This window comes from Solea senegalensis, linkage group LG18 (genome assembly GCF_019176455.1).
Source record: "Solea senegalensis isolate Sse05_10M linkage group LG18, IFAPA_SoseM_1, whole genome shotgun sequence".
NCBI lineage: Eukaryota > Metazoa > Chordata > Actinopteri > Pleuronectiformes > Soleidae > Solea > Solea senegalensis.
The window spans coordinates 10,782,159-10,798,751 of NC_058041.1; the positions used below are offsets into that span (position 1 = coordinate 10,782,159).

At 40.6% G+C, this 16,593-nt stretch overlaps 1 protein-coding gene across 2 annotated transcripts in view; it reads right to left on the bottom strand.

The window, feature by feature from the left end:
- Positions 1 to 16,593, bottom strand: part of dock1 (dedicator of cytokinesis 1) — a 176,694-nt gene that overhangs the window by 23,805 nt on the left and 136,296 nt on the right. For both annotated transcript variants that reach the window (XM_044014605.1, XM_044014604.1), the window contains exons 32-40: positions 11,859 to 11,917; positions 11,034 to 11,182; positions 9,467 to 9,552; positions 8,931 to 9,087; positions 8,298 to 8,338; positions 7,939 to 8,029; positions 5,831 to 5,950; positions 4,528 to 4,617; positions 4,152 to 4,256 (exon numbers count right to left, since the gene is read on the bottom strand). In XM_044014605.1, coding sequence (XP_043870540.1) covers positions 4,152 to 4,256; positions 4,528 to 4,617; positions 5,831 to 5,950; positions 7,939 to 8,029; positions 8,298 to 8,338; positions 8,931 to 9,087; positions 9,467 to 9,552; positions 11,034 to 11,182; positions 11,859 to 11,917 — 898 coding nt within the window. The remainder of the gene's footprint in view (positions 1 to 4,151; positions 4,257 to 4,527; positions 4,618 to 5,830; positions 5,951 to 7,938; positions 8,030 to 8,297; positions 8,339 to 8,930; positions 9,088 to 9,466; positions 9,553 to 11,033; positions 11,183 to 11,858; positions 11,918 to 16,593) is intronic.

Below are 16,593 nucleotides of genomic sequence, written 5' to 3' on the forward strand. Positions count from 1 at the left end.
TGGGGACATAATTCAAATCTGCTTTGATAAATTGAACAGCTGAAAAAAACGAATGATTTTGAGAGCCATCCCTTTCAAATACAGCAGATTTCACTAAGCCTGCCTGACAATTCACTGCCACACATTTCAGCTTGTGAACAACTGTTAGATTTGCCTTTAATTTATAATTCCAAAATCATACAACTCTGATCAATCAATAGACACTGTTTTCTTGAGTCACAGGATGGTGTTTCTGAGCATTCTGGTCATGTATCTCATTCAGTCGTCAGGATTCTCATTTTCATAAGCCTTAGACATGGAGTAGATAGGTAATAGAAGGTAATTGGGATGTCAATTCATGCTAAAATGGTAATTTATTGCTCAACGGGTGGGTAAAAAGGCAATTTAAGAACATAGAAGATAAAAAAACCAAAAGCAATGTCATCAAGTTATGGTCTTTGCACTGCATGGCAGGAATATGGGTGATGTAGTACATGAGCTAAACAACTGCAGAATAACAAGTAAACCATCCCAGCCTGGTAAAATATACGGATACTTTCTTCAATCAACTGCTGAATCAGGTAAGATCAAACTGACAAAAAGCCTGGAAAAAAGGGCTCATCTTGTTTTATGCTAAAATAAAAAGAAATTATGTGACAAGAGTACACAGAGTGGCCCTAAAAAAGTATGAGCGGAGAGAACCTCTGTTTCTCTGAGTGTGCTCAAGGGTCTGTCTGAGGAACATTTTCTATGATCGAACACGACAGCTCATATCCAAGTGTCTTCAAATGTGGTGCGTTTAGATACATATTTCAAACCAACTTTCACACACACACACACACACACACACACTCAGCTGCTCTTTAAGCTGGGTGCTCACAGGAAACCCAATACAGCGATTAAGCAATTTGGGGAAAGATGGGAAGGAGAAGGGAGTGAAGGAGAAGTAAGCCAAGTGATGTTATAAGAAATCTGCCTCTGAAACACAGAGAATATCTTTAACAAAATCTTTAGTATATATATACATATATATATATATACATACATACAATATTCTGTGCCCGTCTAATCAATTTTTGTGTTAAAAGTCAGACAAAAGTCAAAAAACACTGGGTGGTTTATACACATTTTTACATGGTATTATTTAAGACTGTAGATCTAGCGTCTATCACTATTAACAACCAATAAATCAAAAGCAGCAAAAATTATAAGCTTTTTACATCAAATCCATTTTCAAAAGAGGGAGTGAACAGAAAATAGCTTTATCGTGCAATGATCGTGCAATGCTGCAATACAAAAGCATTTGTTCTTGAAGCAAATACCCTCGGCACTGTATTTATTTTAATGAATAACTCATATACTCATATACAGGCACTTCCAATTATTATGAAAAATATCAACAGGCTGTACAAAGAGCCCTTGTAACAGGAAAATGTAAGAGCCACGATGAAAGAGAACTGACTCACTTTATATCCCCTTTGCGTTTTACGTTCAACACTTAAGAAGATTATAAATGTGGCTGGAAAAAAAAAAGGGGGAAACAGTGCTGCAGTACATGCCAGCGTGTACACTAATGCATATCTACTGTCGCAGACGACGAGCCATGATTTAAAAAACGATAAAGGAGTAAATGAAATGCGGATTCATATTGGCAAAGGCAACCTTGCATACTGAACACTAGCACAGCTTATTTAATGCAAGGCCCTGCTGCTGCATTAAGGATACAATGTGAGGAAAAAATGAACTAAAAGCTGTTGTCTATTGATGTTTAAATAGTCAGGAAGGGCCTGTTCAGCTCACCATGTCTATAAAGGATGTGAAAGCAGTTCGTAGGAGCACATGGAGATCAGAAAGTAACAAAACCCCCTTGTGAAATTGCTATTTGCTCAAAATGGACTGAAAAGGTATAACCATAGGAACACCATTCATGGAACGGTGCCGTTAACATCTTATTTTGTGTGAAACTGAGTGATGAAAATGGCTTGAATCCTGAGACAGGAATACAGCATCTTTAGCAGCATGTCGCTCAGTGGCATAAAACAGCTATAAACAAGGAATACACTTGAAGTACATGAACCAAAATCAATTGTCACACTTAAAATGAAATCTGATATGTGGAATGTGTATAAAATATAACTATAATCACTAGCCCTCCTCTGCATGTGACCAAAGCATCTCAACCTTGCCTCTCTCACTTTATTTCCAAACTGTTCAACCTGAGCTGTCCCTCCAATTTGCTACTTTCTAATCCTGTCTATCCTGGTCACTCCCAACAAAAACTACCACATGACTCAGTGTCATTCACACAAATATTCTGTCTTGCTCTGACTAAACTTCATTCCTCTTCTTTCCATTGCTTACCTCCACCTCTCCAGGCTCTTTTCCACCTGTCCCTTACTTTCACTACAGATTACAATATCATCTGCAAACAACTTAGTGCACACAGACTCCTGCCTGACCTCGTCTGTCAACCTGTCCATCACCAATGCAAACAAGAAGGGGCTAAGAGCCGATCCCTGATGTATTCCCACGCCTACCTTGAATCCATCTGTCACTCCACCTCTCATACATGACCTTCACCACCCCACTCCCAACTTCCTCATACAATTCCATAATTCCTCTCTTGACACCTGATCATAAGCTTTCTGTAGATCAACAAAGACACATGCCTTCTCTACATTTCTCCACCTGCACTCTCAAAGCAAAGTGGCAGCTCAGACACAGAAAGAGGCCAATATGGAGATATCTGATACCTGTTCAACATGGTCTCAATTTGTGATAAGCTGTGATAAGATTGGCTCAATTCCAGCCACACATTTCAAAGGGGAAAACAGATCAATTCAGGTTTATTGGTGAAGTATACTTGAATAGGATTATAAATTGTCTTTGGGGGACTATTTGTGGTTGCCTTGGTGGCTCCAGTGACCCGAGACCCTCATGTGAGAGGATAAGGTGGTAGACAATGAATGAATGGATGGATGAATGGATGGACTAGCAATCATGTTCATTAGTATCAATCATATCAACATTTGTAGATTTGAACATTGTGGAGTCATTTTAATTAAGGCACTTAAAAACCATGGTGGACATGCATATGTGCATGAGCTACTTGACAAACAAGACCAGGCTCCTGTCTTAATGAATGGGGAGAGCGAAAACTTAATTGTGCGGTTTCTAGACATCCTCCTTCAAGACACAATCCAGAGATATGACACCTTTAACATTTTAACATTTGCCTGATAGTCCATCTGGGTGGACTATCCGGGGTGGAGTGGCTCAGTGGTTAAGACCCTACCCTTTGTGCGAAAGACATCATGGTCGCAAGTTCGATCCCACCCCTGGCTGATTGTACTTAATTCCATTGTAAGTCGCTTTGGATAAAAGCGTCTGCTAAATGACATGTAATGTAATCTAACAGTCACAAATCAGTTTAAACTACTGCAAAAACATGATCGGTAGATACGTTATTTGGTTCATGCGACATAATGGACATTTTTATTCATAATGACTCTTCTTTGTAATACTTGACTATTGAATGTAATTTTAGAAATCGCGACCTCCAACGTACTGCGGCAAGAACATTTGGAGAAAAGCTCAGCCAAAGTAAGCAACCTTAATCCTGGATGTTTTAGGATTACAAAAGAATTTGGCAGCCACAAAAAGCAATTTACAGTGTGACCATGTAAGTTTCTTTCACATTCCTTGTCTCCGTGTGTTACACACCATGCTCACAGCAAGGACAAAGTTTCAGGGATGGAATTATAGCAGATTTTCTCGCGTGATCAGAATATGAGACCAGCTTGGCAGCTTTTGTGAGGAGATTTTAGAATAAACCAACTGATCTGCAGACAGAGTGACTTAATTAAAGCATTAGCTAAATACAGACAGATATGACGTGCAGTTAAGGAGGGAAAGCTAAAGGAGCTGGGAGAGTTAGACCATGAACAACAGAGGGAGAGGCTAGGGATAGGGACATTCTAAGTCAGAGCATTCTGCTCATGGGAAGCAGTCGTGCAAAAGGCATATGGACTGCTGGCCAAGGCTGAGAACTGAATGAGCAGTGGTAAACTAATTGATAATCTGTTTTGACAAGTGGATCACCCACGCTGTGCTTTCAGCCATGTGTGGGGTGTTGAGAGTTGCGGGAGATGCACGTTGATGTGTGTACTCACTCGGAGGAAGGAGGGGAACCCCATGCCGTAATAGCCCACAGCAAAGTAGTCTGGTTTGGGCCGAATGACCTTTACTATGTTCTCATAGAACTGGGCCTGCTTTCTCTGTTGAGGGACACAATAATAAACAACGCTGTCACTTCTTTTAAAAAGAATCTTTGTCTGATTATTTGACATCAAAGTTTTCCAGTTGCCACCTTTCATAGCTATTTCAACAACAGATTTGAATCTCAATTAAGCAAGCAAAAAAATAAATCAACATAGTGCAATCTCTTTTTGCTAAAACAATAACACATGCTATGTGTCTTTGTATATTGGAATTACTCTTCTGTCTTTGTTTAGAACATAGAAGCAGTAGTTGAAAGACATGACTTACCAAGGATGCACTGAGCTGTTCAAAGTCAAACATTTCATTCTCATACTGTTCAGCCAGTTCCTTTCCCAAAATGATTGCTTCCTCCCACATCTATTGGGCACATACATAGAGACAGGTAGTAAATGAATCAATTGTCAAGAGAAAAAAATAAAGCATTTCTTTTGTGTCAGCTGGATAACACAAATTAGCTACCATGCAATTACTATCAACATTACTCTTTTGGAAATAAACGTGAATTAAAACTCAGTTGCCATCCTCTCAAGAGAATTACATTTATTACAGTGATTCATTTCAGCTTGAGACTCATCCAGTGCAGTGGAGTGGTGTCACAGATAGATGGGAGCCACTCAAACATGTTGAGAGGCTTCTGAGTGGCTTCCTGGCAGATTAGACTGAACTGAACTGATCTGGGTCAGACTGGATCAAATCCAGACTGATACTCAGATCAGGCTGCCATCAGTGAGTGTGGTGGTGACACCACCATCTGGGACTGTTTTCTGGATGACACTTAATGTACTTCTGCTGTTTTTGGTTCATGCCACCATCTCTGGAGTGTTGATGTTGTGTGCAGCCACTGTAACACTTTGTGATCCCTTTGACACGTGTGCGTGTGTGATTAAGTTTCTCCAGGACTCTTTCAGTTTGCCACATCTCGCTGGGTGACAGTTGGCTCGAGAACCAAGCGTGGTGGCTGCACCACAACACTGATGACACATGCAAAAGCCTTGGAACGTCATCTCTGAGAAGCTCTGGCTGCAGTTCTGCAGACCCATTCCAAGCTGCACTTACATATTTTTTTTATTATTATTTTACTCTCCCCTGGAATAAAAAATGAAGTTGATGGAAGAACAACACAACAAACAAGTCTGAGGCAATTTTACCTGACCTGCTCCTCACACCACAATACAGAAATGGTACAGAAGAATGACAGTTGCATGGCATGGCAGTGGCATGAGACAGTGGAAGGACAGAAAAAAAATGTTTACACTTAAATGTAAATCATTTAATTATGTGTTGTTGTTTTGTTTACATAGATTTCAAATTAATTTGTGATACTGTATAACTTTGAAAACAATATGAGATTCAATATTTACTGTATTACAGATTAAAAAAAGATGTACTACATGGGATAGCATTTTTTGAAACTTATCACAATTTTCAAACTGCCAGAGAAAATATGAGAGGCATACATTAGATGACAATGCTCAAAAATGGCATCCACAGAGAATAGGATTCATCACAATTATGACCATTCATCCGCATGGTGTGTGCGTGTTTGTGTGCTCCAGTGTGTCGCTCTCACCTTGCCCTTATCGAAGTAATTGATAATCTGCTGGTAGAGCTGATCCTTGAGCTGACATTGCGTGCTGGCCTGGTAGCCATCTCTCTGGGTCAGGTGGGCTGCACATGCCTCGTCTGACCACTGCAGGCGACAAGTTAGGAGTGGGGTCACAACACGGTGAAATACAGTACAGAGCAAAATGTGGTAACAAGTGACAAGAAATCAATCGCTGACTTATAGCCAATGCAAATGGATGAGACTGATGTGTATTCCTTTTTGCAGCTGCCCTGCTCTCTGGCAGGCCAAGATTGAAACTTAAGACCTGGGCAATGAAGCAGGCATCAATACATATTGAATGGTTCAGAGAGAGTGTCAATGCAGTTCTCTGCTTTCTGTGACTGTTATTGTATTTAACACAACACAAGACAGTGCTCAGGTGTGCTAGCCCATGGAAAGTCAATCTAATGACTCATAAACAGTGGCACACAAGGACAATTTGTGCAAAAAGAAAAAAAAGAAAAACCCTTTAAATCTTTACACAGCATAGATTAAAATGAGACTTCTGAAATCATCCTGATTAGCCTTTTAGGTCAAGTATAATCCTATGTGTCGTGTGACGACTGATCTATTACCAGATGGCTTTAACTAGGATTCTGCAGTGTTGTGGGTAACCTGAAGTGTCTCTGAGAAAAATCTGGCAAAGTTTTGCCACATTTGAATAGCAAAGCTGAGACATTTGCATATTCCTGCACTGGAGATGGGTTTAAAAAAAAGAAAGAAAAAGTAATTGCTATGCACATTGTTGCTGTGGCTTGAAGAGGGACACTGGGAGGCTTTGGATCAAGCTATTGATTCTTTTACAGCTGGACTGCAGCAGTTGAAAGGTAAAGGGATCTCTGTTTATTCATGGACGGCCAGTGACCCGGCCTGCATCGACAAAATTTAAGTGCTGATCCATCTCTGACAACACTCAAAGTGATTTAAATTCATCAGATTTTATTTACCTGCTTCAGGTACTCTCCTGGAAACCTAATAATTATTACAGGGAGCCTTTTTTACTCTGTGAATGGTGACGGAAATAGTATTAATGTGTACCACACTCTTATTTACATACAGCTATGTGGGAACAGTGACTTCAGAGATGACCTAAAACAGCTTATTGGAGAATATATAATTCAATGATAGACTAACACAAAAAGATAAACTCATTTCCACCATATAGTGCAGTTGAGTCCATCACTACAGGTATGCTATGATCAGGAAGGCTTTCATGGAGATGAGCAGAATGAAAAATAATAACAAAACAAATCCTGCAAACGCTGCTCAACATGGAAAATGTGATTCAGTCGATCTACACTCCCCTTTCGGGACCTGTACAAAGGCAGCTATTTATGCAAATACAGATAAGACACTGGGTGCAACCATGTTAGATAAAAGGCAGAGAAGAACAACTCCAAAATCAGGCTATACTAAACCCCAACTGAGAACAGACACTGCAGGTTTCTTTGTGTGAGGGGTTTTGTGTGTGGGTGAGCAGTATTTTCTTTGGCTGGAAACAAAAACTTTTGGGGCTGAGAGCAGGTCTACATTTACAAGGTGTAATTTTAAAAGAAATAATTCACAGCAGCGTATAAATATGTATCATATAATTTAAAATATCACTGCTCCGAGAGGGTGGTGGAAGCTTGTCCGTTTTTAAACCAGAGAAGCCTTAAACCATGGGATACAAAGTAGACGATTTGTCATTTCCAGTTGACAGAGAGGACAGTAAAAGTACACCTTTATCTTGCAGCACCTCAGGTACCTACAGCTACAAGTCCTAGCTATTTTCAAGAAGGATCAGATACTAACAATGATTTGCACCAATGACTCAAGGGTAAAAAGATGCTTCTCTGCAAATCTGGGCTCTTAGCAGCCATCTCAATGCCACGGTGGGAGAGAAGGGATCCCGGCCCATCTTTCTTAGTACACATTCAAATTTTAACAAACACACTGTTTAATGCCTGAGGTTCAATAACATCTGCCTGATTACAGCTTGAGTGAGTGCAGGTTGCACACTGTGCTGCGTGAAGTATTTTGGCGAAAAGTAATCTCAAATTGATTTGTCGGTAGTGTGTATAATTGTGTACCTTGAGCAGTTTGGCGTGTAGCAGCAGAGTGTAGGCGGCCTCAGTGTAGTTGTCGCACTCTTTGTGGAGGTCGCAGAGCTTGTACAGGTACCTGGCAGGAAAGAGTAATGATTTATGGGTAATGTCTGGGAAGGCCCTCTCACAACACACAGAAATGTTAACTCCCCCAGACTAATGTGTCTTCACAACCCTCTTTTTTTTTTTTTACCACAAATAACTTTTGGCAGACAGATGGAAAAAAAAAAAAACTGTGACAAGATTGTGGGAATGGGAATTACTTCAACAAAATTAAATATTTCTCTCTGAATGGTGTGTGCAAAAAGGATCGACTGCCCAGAACGTTCTTCATTAGGTCTTACCTGATGTACATTTCTTCTCTATCTATCTCCTTGTAAAAGTTCTAGAGGAAGGAGAGAAAATCCATTAAAATGTGTTCAGTGAATCATGTTTGACGTACAATTCTAGAAACAGCTTAAATATGTTCAGAACAATTTCCTACTGGTTGTACGACCAATTCAATCTCTAAACGATGGATGAATAAAACTGCAAGTACAATCTAGTGGAAGGTATCGGCTTCAGAAAAAGAAAATGGCTGACATCAGAGTCGGAGTGGAGGGTGTCCACGCGATTCTCTTTGCCAAAACTGAACATCAATATTTTATACACATCACGGCTCTGAGAGAACATGACTTGGATAAATGTTGAATGCAGGTCGCAGGTCAGTAGCCACAAGTCACGTGAAACCAAAGTGACATTTTGCTGCGCCCTGATGAAATGTCACTTGACAGAGGTGAGGTGTCTCAGGTGAACTGCTCTGTGATTACATCTTAATGCAACGTGACATCCGGTGATGGGCTGCTATTGTTTTCAGTCTGCCGTGCGACGCAGTGCTTACTTTACTGACAATATTATGTACCTGTATACAATGCCTAGGGTGTTCTGTTAAGAGTGCTTGCAGGTGGGTATTCAGAAATTCAAAACAGCCATCTTACGAGCACGTTGACGGTGCAGCTCATGCGGTTTTCCTTGTTCTCATCATGCATGATGGTCCTGTAGTCCAGCAGCCTCTCCAGCAGACGGACCACGAGCGTGACAAAGTTCTCGCCGGTCTTTGCCAAGTACTTGTGCTTCCTGCAGTGCTCCAGTAAACTAGTGTGTGTTGTTTGTGTTTATTTGTTGAGTGTTGGAAGTGCAGAGGGTGGTTTGTGTGTAAAATGTGCATGATAATGTGAAGGAAGAGAAGCCAGGAGCAGAGAGATAAATAAATGATCAGCATGGAGACAAGATTCGACTGTTAATAATAAGAACCGCTGCCGCTGAAATAATTTGAGGAAACATTCTTTCATTTGCCAATTACAGCATCTAAAGTTAGCATCCTGCCGAACTGAAAGCACAGATCACAAACTGTGATGAGGAGTCGTATGATCGTCAGCGCGCTGTGATTATTTTGAGGGGTGCAATGTTGTAATTAGCATTATCTAACTCGTGAGAGGCTCAGGCATAATCCTGTCCATTAATCAGCACTTACATTTTCTGAAAGAGAACTTTGTACTGCTCGTCTCCGCGGCCCCCCTCCACCTCGTGATCCAGCTTGGTGATGATCTCGTTTTCAAACTGCAATTAGACGGAGCAGGCGTAAATAATCAGTGTAGCTAATTTTTCAATTCATTAACGCCATCTCCCTGTCTCACTTTCACCCTGCATCTCGGCTGAGCTTTGACTTACTCCATTCCTCTCATGCAGCCCAGCTGGCTTGTGTTTTCTGTTCATTATAAAAGCTTTTCTTTATCTCCCTTAATTTGGTTGGATCAAAGAACATGGTTTTCACCACGAGACACATCCCTTTTCCTTCTGCTTCTGTTTTTTTCTGCAGTGGCTGACATTGATTTCCCTGGTATTTGTGTTTTGCAGCTTTCAATTAGTTATTACACCTATTTCTCCATGTGCTCATGTGCTGGCAAACAAGAAAGAAGAGTGAGGTAAGACAGGATACAAATGCTGATTTCTGTTAAAACAAGGATTTACAACAAACCCAGAGAAAGAGACACACCCAGGAGGAGTGAATATAAAAAACAGACAGTGAGCATAAAAACAGGTTGGGCCAGAAGACAATGATCACATTTCACTCAGGAAAAGAATAAGAAAGTGGGACACACCTTCAAATAGACAGATTCTGACTGACACATTGACTTATTTAGCAGCATTCTCTCCCCATCCACCTCAAACACGCTGCACTATAGTGTAGCAGTCGCGCAATGGAAGCGAAAATCCCATTTATTTTCTGAATAGATTGCAATTATCGGCCATAATACTGGAACATCAGAGGGTCAATTCATCACAAGCTATGAGGCTGCCAAACAATGTTAGTCCATGTGATATCAAATGCATTTTGTGAAAAATGTGTGTTAGCTAGGATTAGTATGTTTGCCACAGTGCGGCCATGATTTTTAATAATTTAAACTAAAATACACACAAACTATAACATTTAAAATGAAATGTTAAATTCAATAATAACAACTGGAAGACTTTGCGAAGGAATGCATAATTTTCTGGCTGAAAATCAATTTTTATATGGACTCGATTTATCTCATCGCTTATTAAAAATGCCAATGAAAAAAAAAATGAATGGGAAATTCTCTTTCTAAAAGGGGGGTGCTCACTGTTACACGCCAGTGGCAATGATGATCTCAGCCCAGGATGCTGGTTTAACAACCAGCACAGACAATGGTGCTTTATAATTTGATAATATTACAAGAGCATACTTTGGAAGTCAACATAAATATCAAACCGCTGAAAACAGCCTGAGACATCTTATGGCAGAACAGCTGTAGCCAAATGGATTTTCTCATGCAGAAAGGCTTAAATTTGCACTGTAACAAGCCATGACATTGATTTTCTCTTACCGTGGCTGTTGATAATCGCAGCACAACAAAATGAGATTTGCAGAATTACAAGTAGGCTTGAGACTAGGAAACTTTTTTACATGGAGTATCCCTCTGCATTTTACATTTTAACTTATATGATTCCCCCCAATAACACCAGTGGATTATTTATTTTTTATTTGCCGCAATTATGTAATGCTTCAGAAGACGCACCCGCTGGAAGCTGCAGGTGAAGTGGAACTCGCACTGCATCATATCAAAGAAGATTGGGATGGTGGCCTTTCGCAACTCAATCTCAGGGACGAGCGTCATCTCGAGGATAGGACCCACCATCTCTGGAATGAATTTTATCTTGTGCGGCCCTGAGAGACAGGACATGGAAATGAATACACATGATGCCACTCTTTTGAAAACTGCAGTTTGGACAAAAACAGGTACAGCATGTTGATCGTAACAGGGTATGAATCTCTAATGTGCTGCAACATTTTGAAGTAGCAGTATTATCAAGTCTCCTCTCATCCGAATTTTCCATAACAATCACATGGTAAACAATTTCAAGCCAAACACAGTAGGTAATGAAAATAGCAAGGGGCTCATTAAAAGCCCAGAGAATGAGTCAATCTAATCTGATGGAAAGCTTTAATTAAGGGATCAGATGGTGTGGGTTACAATTAGAGAACTTTGAAGAAAACACAGGTGCCCAAATCTAACACCAAAATCCCTCCACTAACAGTCTCATTCCATTGAGACTTGATTGCATTCTGTCTCATCATGCATACAGCTAATTAACACATTATTGTCTATATTTAGCCACTATACTGTTCTGGGTTGACTCGTTGGCTGTGAATTTGGCAGATAATCATAAACATAAATTGAGAAACAAGTGAACACAAGTTAATTGCAGGCTTTCTACTACAAATGTGATATAATTAATCCTTAACAGTGACTCCAATCACAAAAAAAAAGAAGTTCTTTCTTTGGCGGCATGACAGTAAAACTGAAAATAGTATTAGAAGTGACAGGTAAAAGAACAATTACCAAGATTATACCACATATCCCGGATTTCAAAGCCAATTTGTCTTCTCATGTCCTGGTACCTGAAACACAAACATAATTAAAAGTAGTTACATAAGTTAAATCATGAAAAAAAAAGGCAGGAATAATTTGGGGGAGACTTGAGCACTGATAGACTGAGAAGTCTCATCTCTGTCTGATGTCAAATCCATAAGCCTATAATTTTTATTTATTTAACCTTTATTTTACCAGGAAAGTCCCATTGATATTAAAACCTCTTTTTCAAGAGTCCTGGCCAAGAGGCAGCTAAAGTTTCTCAGTTACAGTTTACAGAAGCTGAATAAAATTAAAATTAAAATTAAAATAATAAGACCATGTAAACACAAAAACACAATTACAGTGCTAAGACCAAAACTGTAGTGTGCAAATTTAACACCGAAGTCAAATGAATTGTTCAAAAAATGTGGTTGTTTAGACAGAACAGACAGAGACATAAATGTCTTGCCCCCACAGCACCTACACACAGTCAGGGCTGATGGTACTGCTTGAAAGAGCCCATTTCAGGTGAACGTTGCAGCATTCAAATAATATTCCATTGTTTCTGCTCATAAAGACCAACACGAAGGCAGAATAATATCAGCAACAACAAATATCCCCAAACGACAGACACTGCGGCTTGAATTATTTCAGTCTCTGTGTTTTTTGCAATGCAAATGCACTTGAATAAGTTACATCGGCTCAAAACAAACACATATGCTGCTGGTTAGCAGACTGTCAGCATTGGTCTACCATTTCTTCACTTGGTGCTTTTAAACACACAGAAACTTGTGGACAGATGACATGAGGCTTAGTGTTCAATCACCCAGTTTTTGCTGATATTAGACCTCAGAGGTCAACTTGTGTACAGTGTCCTTTAAAAAACAAAGTTCTACAAAAGAAGCTGGAAGGATCCCTCCTATCCTGACTCTTTGTCTAGCTTTTATGATCCAGGGCATTTAAGCTGATCTGCTTTGCCATGTCGAGGTGGTGAACCAATCCCCACGGCAGTTTGAGGCCCGTATCCCTGCCTGTCACACCGTCCCGGGTCACAGAGAGGACAAACAGTGGAGTGGAAAGGACACAGAAGCGGAGACAGACAGTGAGTGATGGAGAAACTAACCGGAGAGGAAATAGCAGGCAGCGAGGCAGAAAGTGAAACTGGTACTCTGAAACCGATCACATGAAACAAAAATAATGACTTCAGTTCTTTCAAAACAAGCTGATAAGAAAAAGTAAGTAAGTTCAAGCCTGTGATTGTTTCGAGATCAAGAACAATAGTGGAAGATAACAGTCTCAGGAGAACTATTCCTGACCGTTGCTCCTCACCCTTTTTCCACTGGCCTGTTTCGGGCATACTTAAACTGCACCATTGCATGGCGAGAAGTAATCAAATGCATTTTCACCGGTGGTTCACCACAGGGAAGACCTGCACTAAACCATAATATTGTGTTTTTGTTGTGAAGCACTGCCAAACTAACACAGTTTGCACGTGGCTGACCAGCCTGATATAAACAACCAGAATTACCACCGACAACCACCAACGTTGCAAGCATTATAGTTACACTTCTCCAGGTTTATGAATTCTAAAAAAATGTTCAGGCTCAGCTTTTATTAGGCGATCTTCATTAAGTGTCAGCACATCCAGCAAAAGTTCCATAGTGTTGCTTTAATTAAGCCACCTGTTCTCATTCGGTTGACAGAACCTCACAACCTTGTACAAAATCTGCTCTGTGTTAAATTTGAATGGCCTCTTTTGCTACTCTTTTTTAATTAACTATAGCAAGTATGTGTGTAATTGCTGCTACTTTTCTTCATTAAAAACGACAGTACGTTAACGTATGCATCAGTGGCACTGTATAGCAAACTGAAAGCACGCCAGTTTCAAATGAATACACATCACATTTGTCTGAAGCACAGTGTCTATTTAGTGCAAAGGAAACCATTTGTCAGCACAACGAGGATCCCCAAAGACACAAAAGTAGATTTAACAAACTGTGTTTTTAAAGTTGCCTCCAGGTCTTAACAGGCACCAGAGACAAGATGAAGGCAGTCAATATTACAAAGAATACGTATTAGGATAAAAAAAACAAATTAAAAGTTAGATGTCGGAGTCATCAATCACCTTTTCTCCCTTAATTATCTTGCCCTCACCAGATGGTGGCACTACAGGCAACGGCATTGTTTGACCACTAGGTCCATTTGACATCAGACTATCACACTGAAGGACTGATGGAGGCCCAGTGGCACCACTTCGCAGCACACTCCACACCTGGCATGACATTGCAGGTAAATGAAAAGACGGTGGTTTATATGCGGAGTGTGACAGCTGTTCTGACCTCTGATTGATATCCCATGAGAGTCCCCTCCACACACTGTGACATTTCAGAGTACACTGCAGCCCTGATGGAATTCTGAAACCCAAAATCAATTGTTGTGCCAATTTTGTATTAATGCATTTTGACAGAGAGGAGAAGAGGATTCTCGACAAAGACGCCGTGTCACCCCTTTGTAGCTGAACCACTTCACCGGATTTAACTGTCAAAGGAGGGCGTTTAACAAAGACCGAGCATTGATATCTTTAGGCAGTGTATTGGCATGGAAATAAAATTCCTCTACAAACAACTGAGAGGCTGTATGCAAAAGAAAAGTCCTGCAGGTTTAAGGAAGCCAAAAGGCCATGTTTTCAAGCCTTTATCCATGACATGTGTCCGGTTAAAATGATACAGTGATAGTAAAGGGGGTTTTCCAAAGACTGACGGAAAACAATCAAACTCAACTGTCTAGGATGCGGGGTCATTCAGCAATTGAGATTGAGATTCAAAATGAGGCGATGGATGACATAAGACATAAGACGATCGACACAGAGGAGATGGAGAGGGGGAAAAAAAAAACAAAGCAGCAAATACAGCAAGAGGGAAAAACAAATGAACATACACCATTGAGTGGTAACAGGCGACCTATAAAAGCATTCATGAAACTTGACAGTATGACACTCCCTCTCTTAATCACTCACACTGTATACAAATGTCCTGACAACACTGCTTACTCATTCAGTTCTTTGTGTGTGTGTGTGTGTGTGTGTTTGTGAAGAGCTCCACAATCCATCGTCCAAACACCCTTCTACACAACCACTTGAAAAGAAATTACAACTTAAACTTATTATTTGTTTTTTCTATTGTATCAGTGATCATTTGGAGGTACATTAAAAGACAACCACATCTTACTGCCTTTGTTAGAAGTGCTGCAGCATCTTAGACATATAGCAAATAATAAGTTGAGTAGGATGATGTTATCTCTGATGTGACTGATGGACAAGAAATTGTTGTGTAGGAATGGGCATTTCATGCAAAAATGATAATATCTGTATCAAGTGCCTCCTAATGAACTTGGAAACAGCTATGCTGTGTTTTAATCCAAACATTTCTTGGCATGGAAAAATGACTCCACACATCCCGTAGCACTCAGACCAGGGATTGACTCAAACCACATGATCAGGGGGATGATGAGATAGAATAATGAATCTCTTTTATTCATTATTCATATTCATGCCCATCCCTATTGTCGTCAAGGACATTATAACAGAGCTGTATTCATTCTCCTGCACAGGCCATGCTGTACATATTTTATGACAACGTGTTAGCCTGTTATCCCTGGTGTTTTAAGTGTGAGAAGGTAAATGAGGATCACCCAAACAGAGATGACAGAGCAGAAGTTCACAAACTGCAGCGGAAGACGTGTGATGCAGGAGAAAAGCTGGTGCAGAGCGCCGAGGAGCTGTATTCCACACATCTCTGATTTCACGCCCCTGTGCTCTGCTCCCGACCAAGGCACAATAATTGGTATTGCAGGCAAGACTGACAGTTCACGCGCCGGCACAAAAGGAAACAGGGATGCACAGAGGCAGCAGTAAAAGAGAGAAGGTGAGAGGTAGGTGTTGAGACCCAGAGACAGAGCGTGAGAGTGGGTGGGTAGAGGTAGAAAAGGTGGGTGAAAGGAAAACTGGTAAACCCCGTTTAGTCTCCAATTCACTTGCTCTGCAAAGCAGCCTGGCTACATTTGAATGAGACATTTTGGCAATGTTAACAGAAGTGCCTGGAAATAGCAAGTCAGTGATCAGCCCTCTCCCATACTTAGACCACAAATGTTTGAGATTGTGTGTGTGTGAATCAAATAGTCGTTTGTTTGAGGGAAGGCTCACAAGTCAAGGATGGAAGTGTGGGGGTGGTTGGAAATGTCTTGTTTACTGTGTCTGGCTATTTGTTTACATGGGAGTTTATTAGGGCTGATAATAAAGCGCTGACCAGCGAGAGAGACTCTGTCTGTCTGTCTGTCTGTCTGTCTGTCTGTCTGTCTGTCTGTCTGTCTGTGTCTCTCTCTCTCTCTCTCTCTCTCTCTCTCTCTCTCTCTCTCTCTCTCTCTCTCTCTCTCTCTCTCTCTCTCTCTCTCTCTCTCTCTCTCTCTCTCTCTCTCTCTCTCTCTCTCTCTCTCTCTCTCTCTCTCTCTCTCTCTCTCTCTCTCTCTCTCTCTCTCTGCCAGTGTGATGTATGCTTCAGTGACAAAAGCTCCTCCAAATGAAGATGAGAGCCAATATGCTGCATGTCTGCCCAGAAAGCATTTACACATTTGGCTGCATTTACCAGACTCTATGAGAATTACTAATGTGGATGAATGGTTCAATGTAGAGACAGCCAGTAGATGAAGGGGAAATGTAATCACTGTC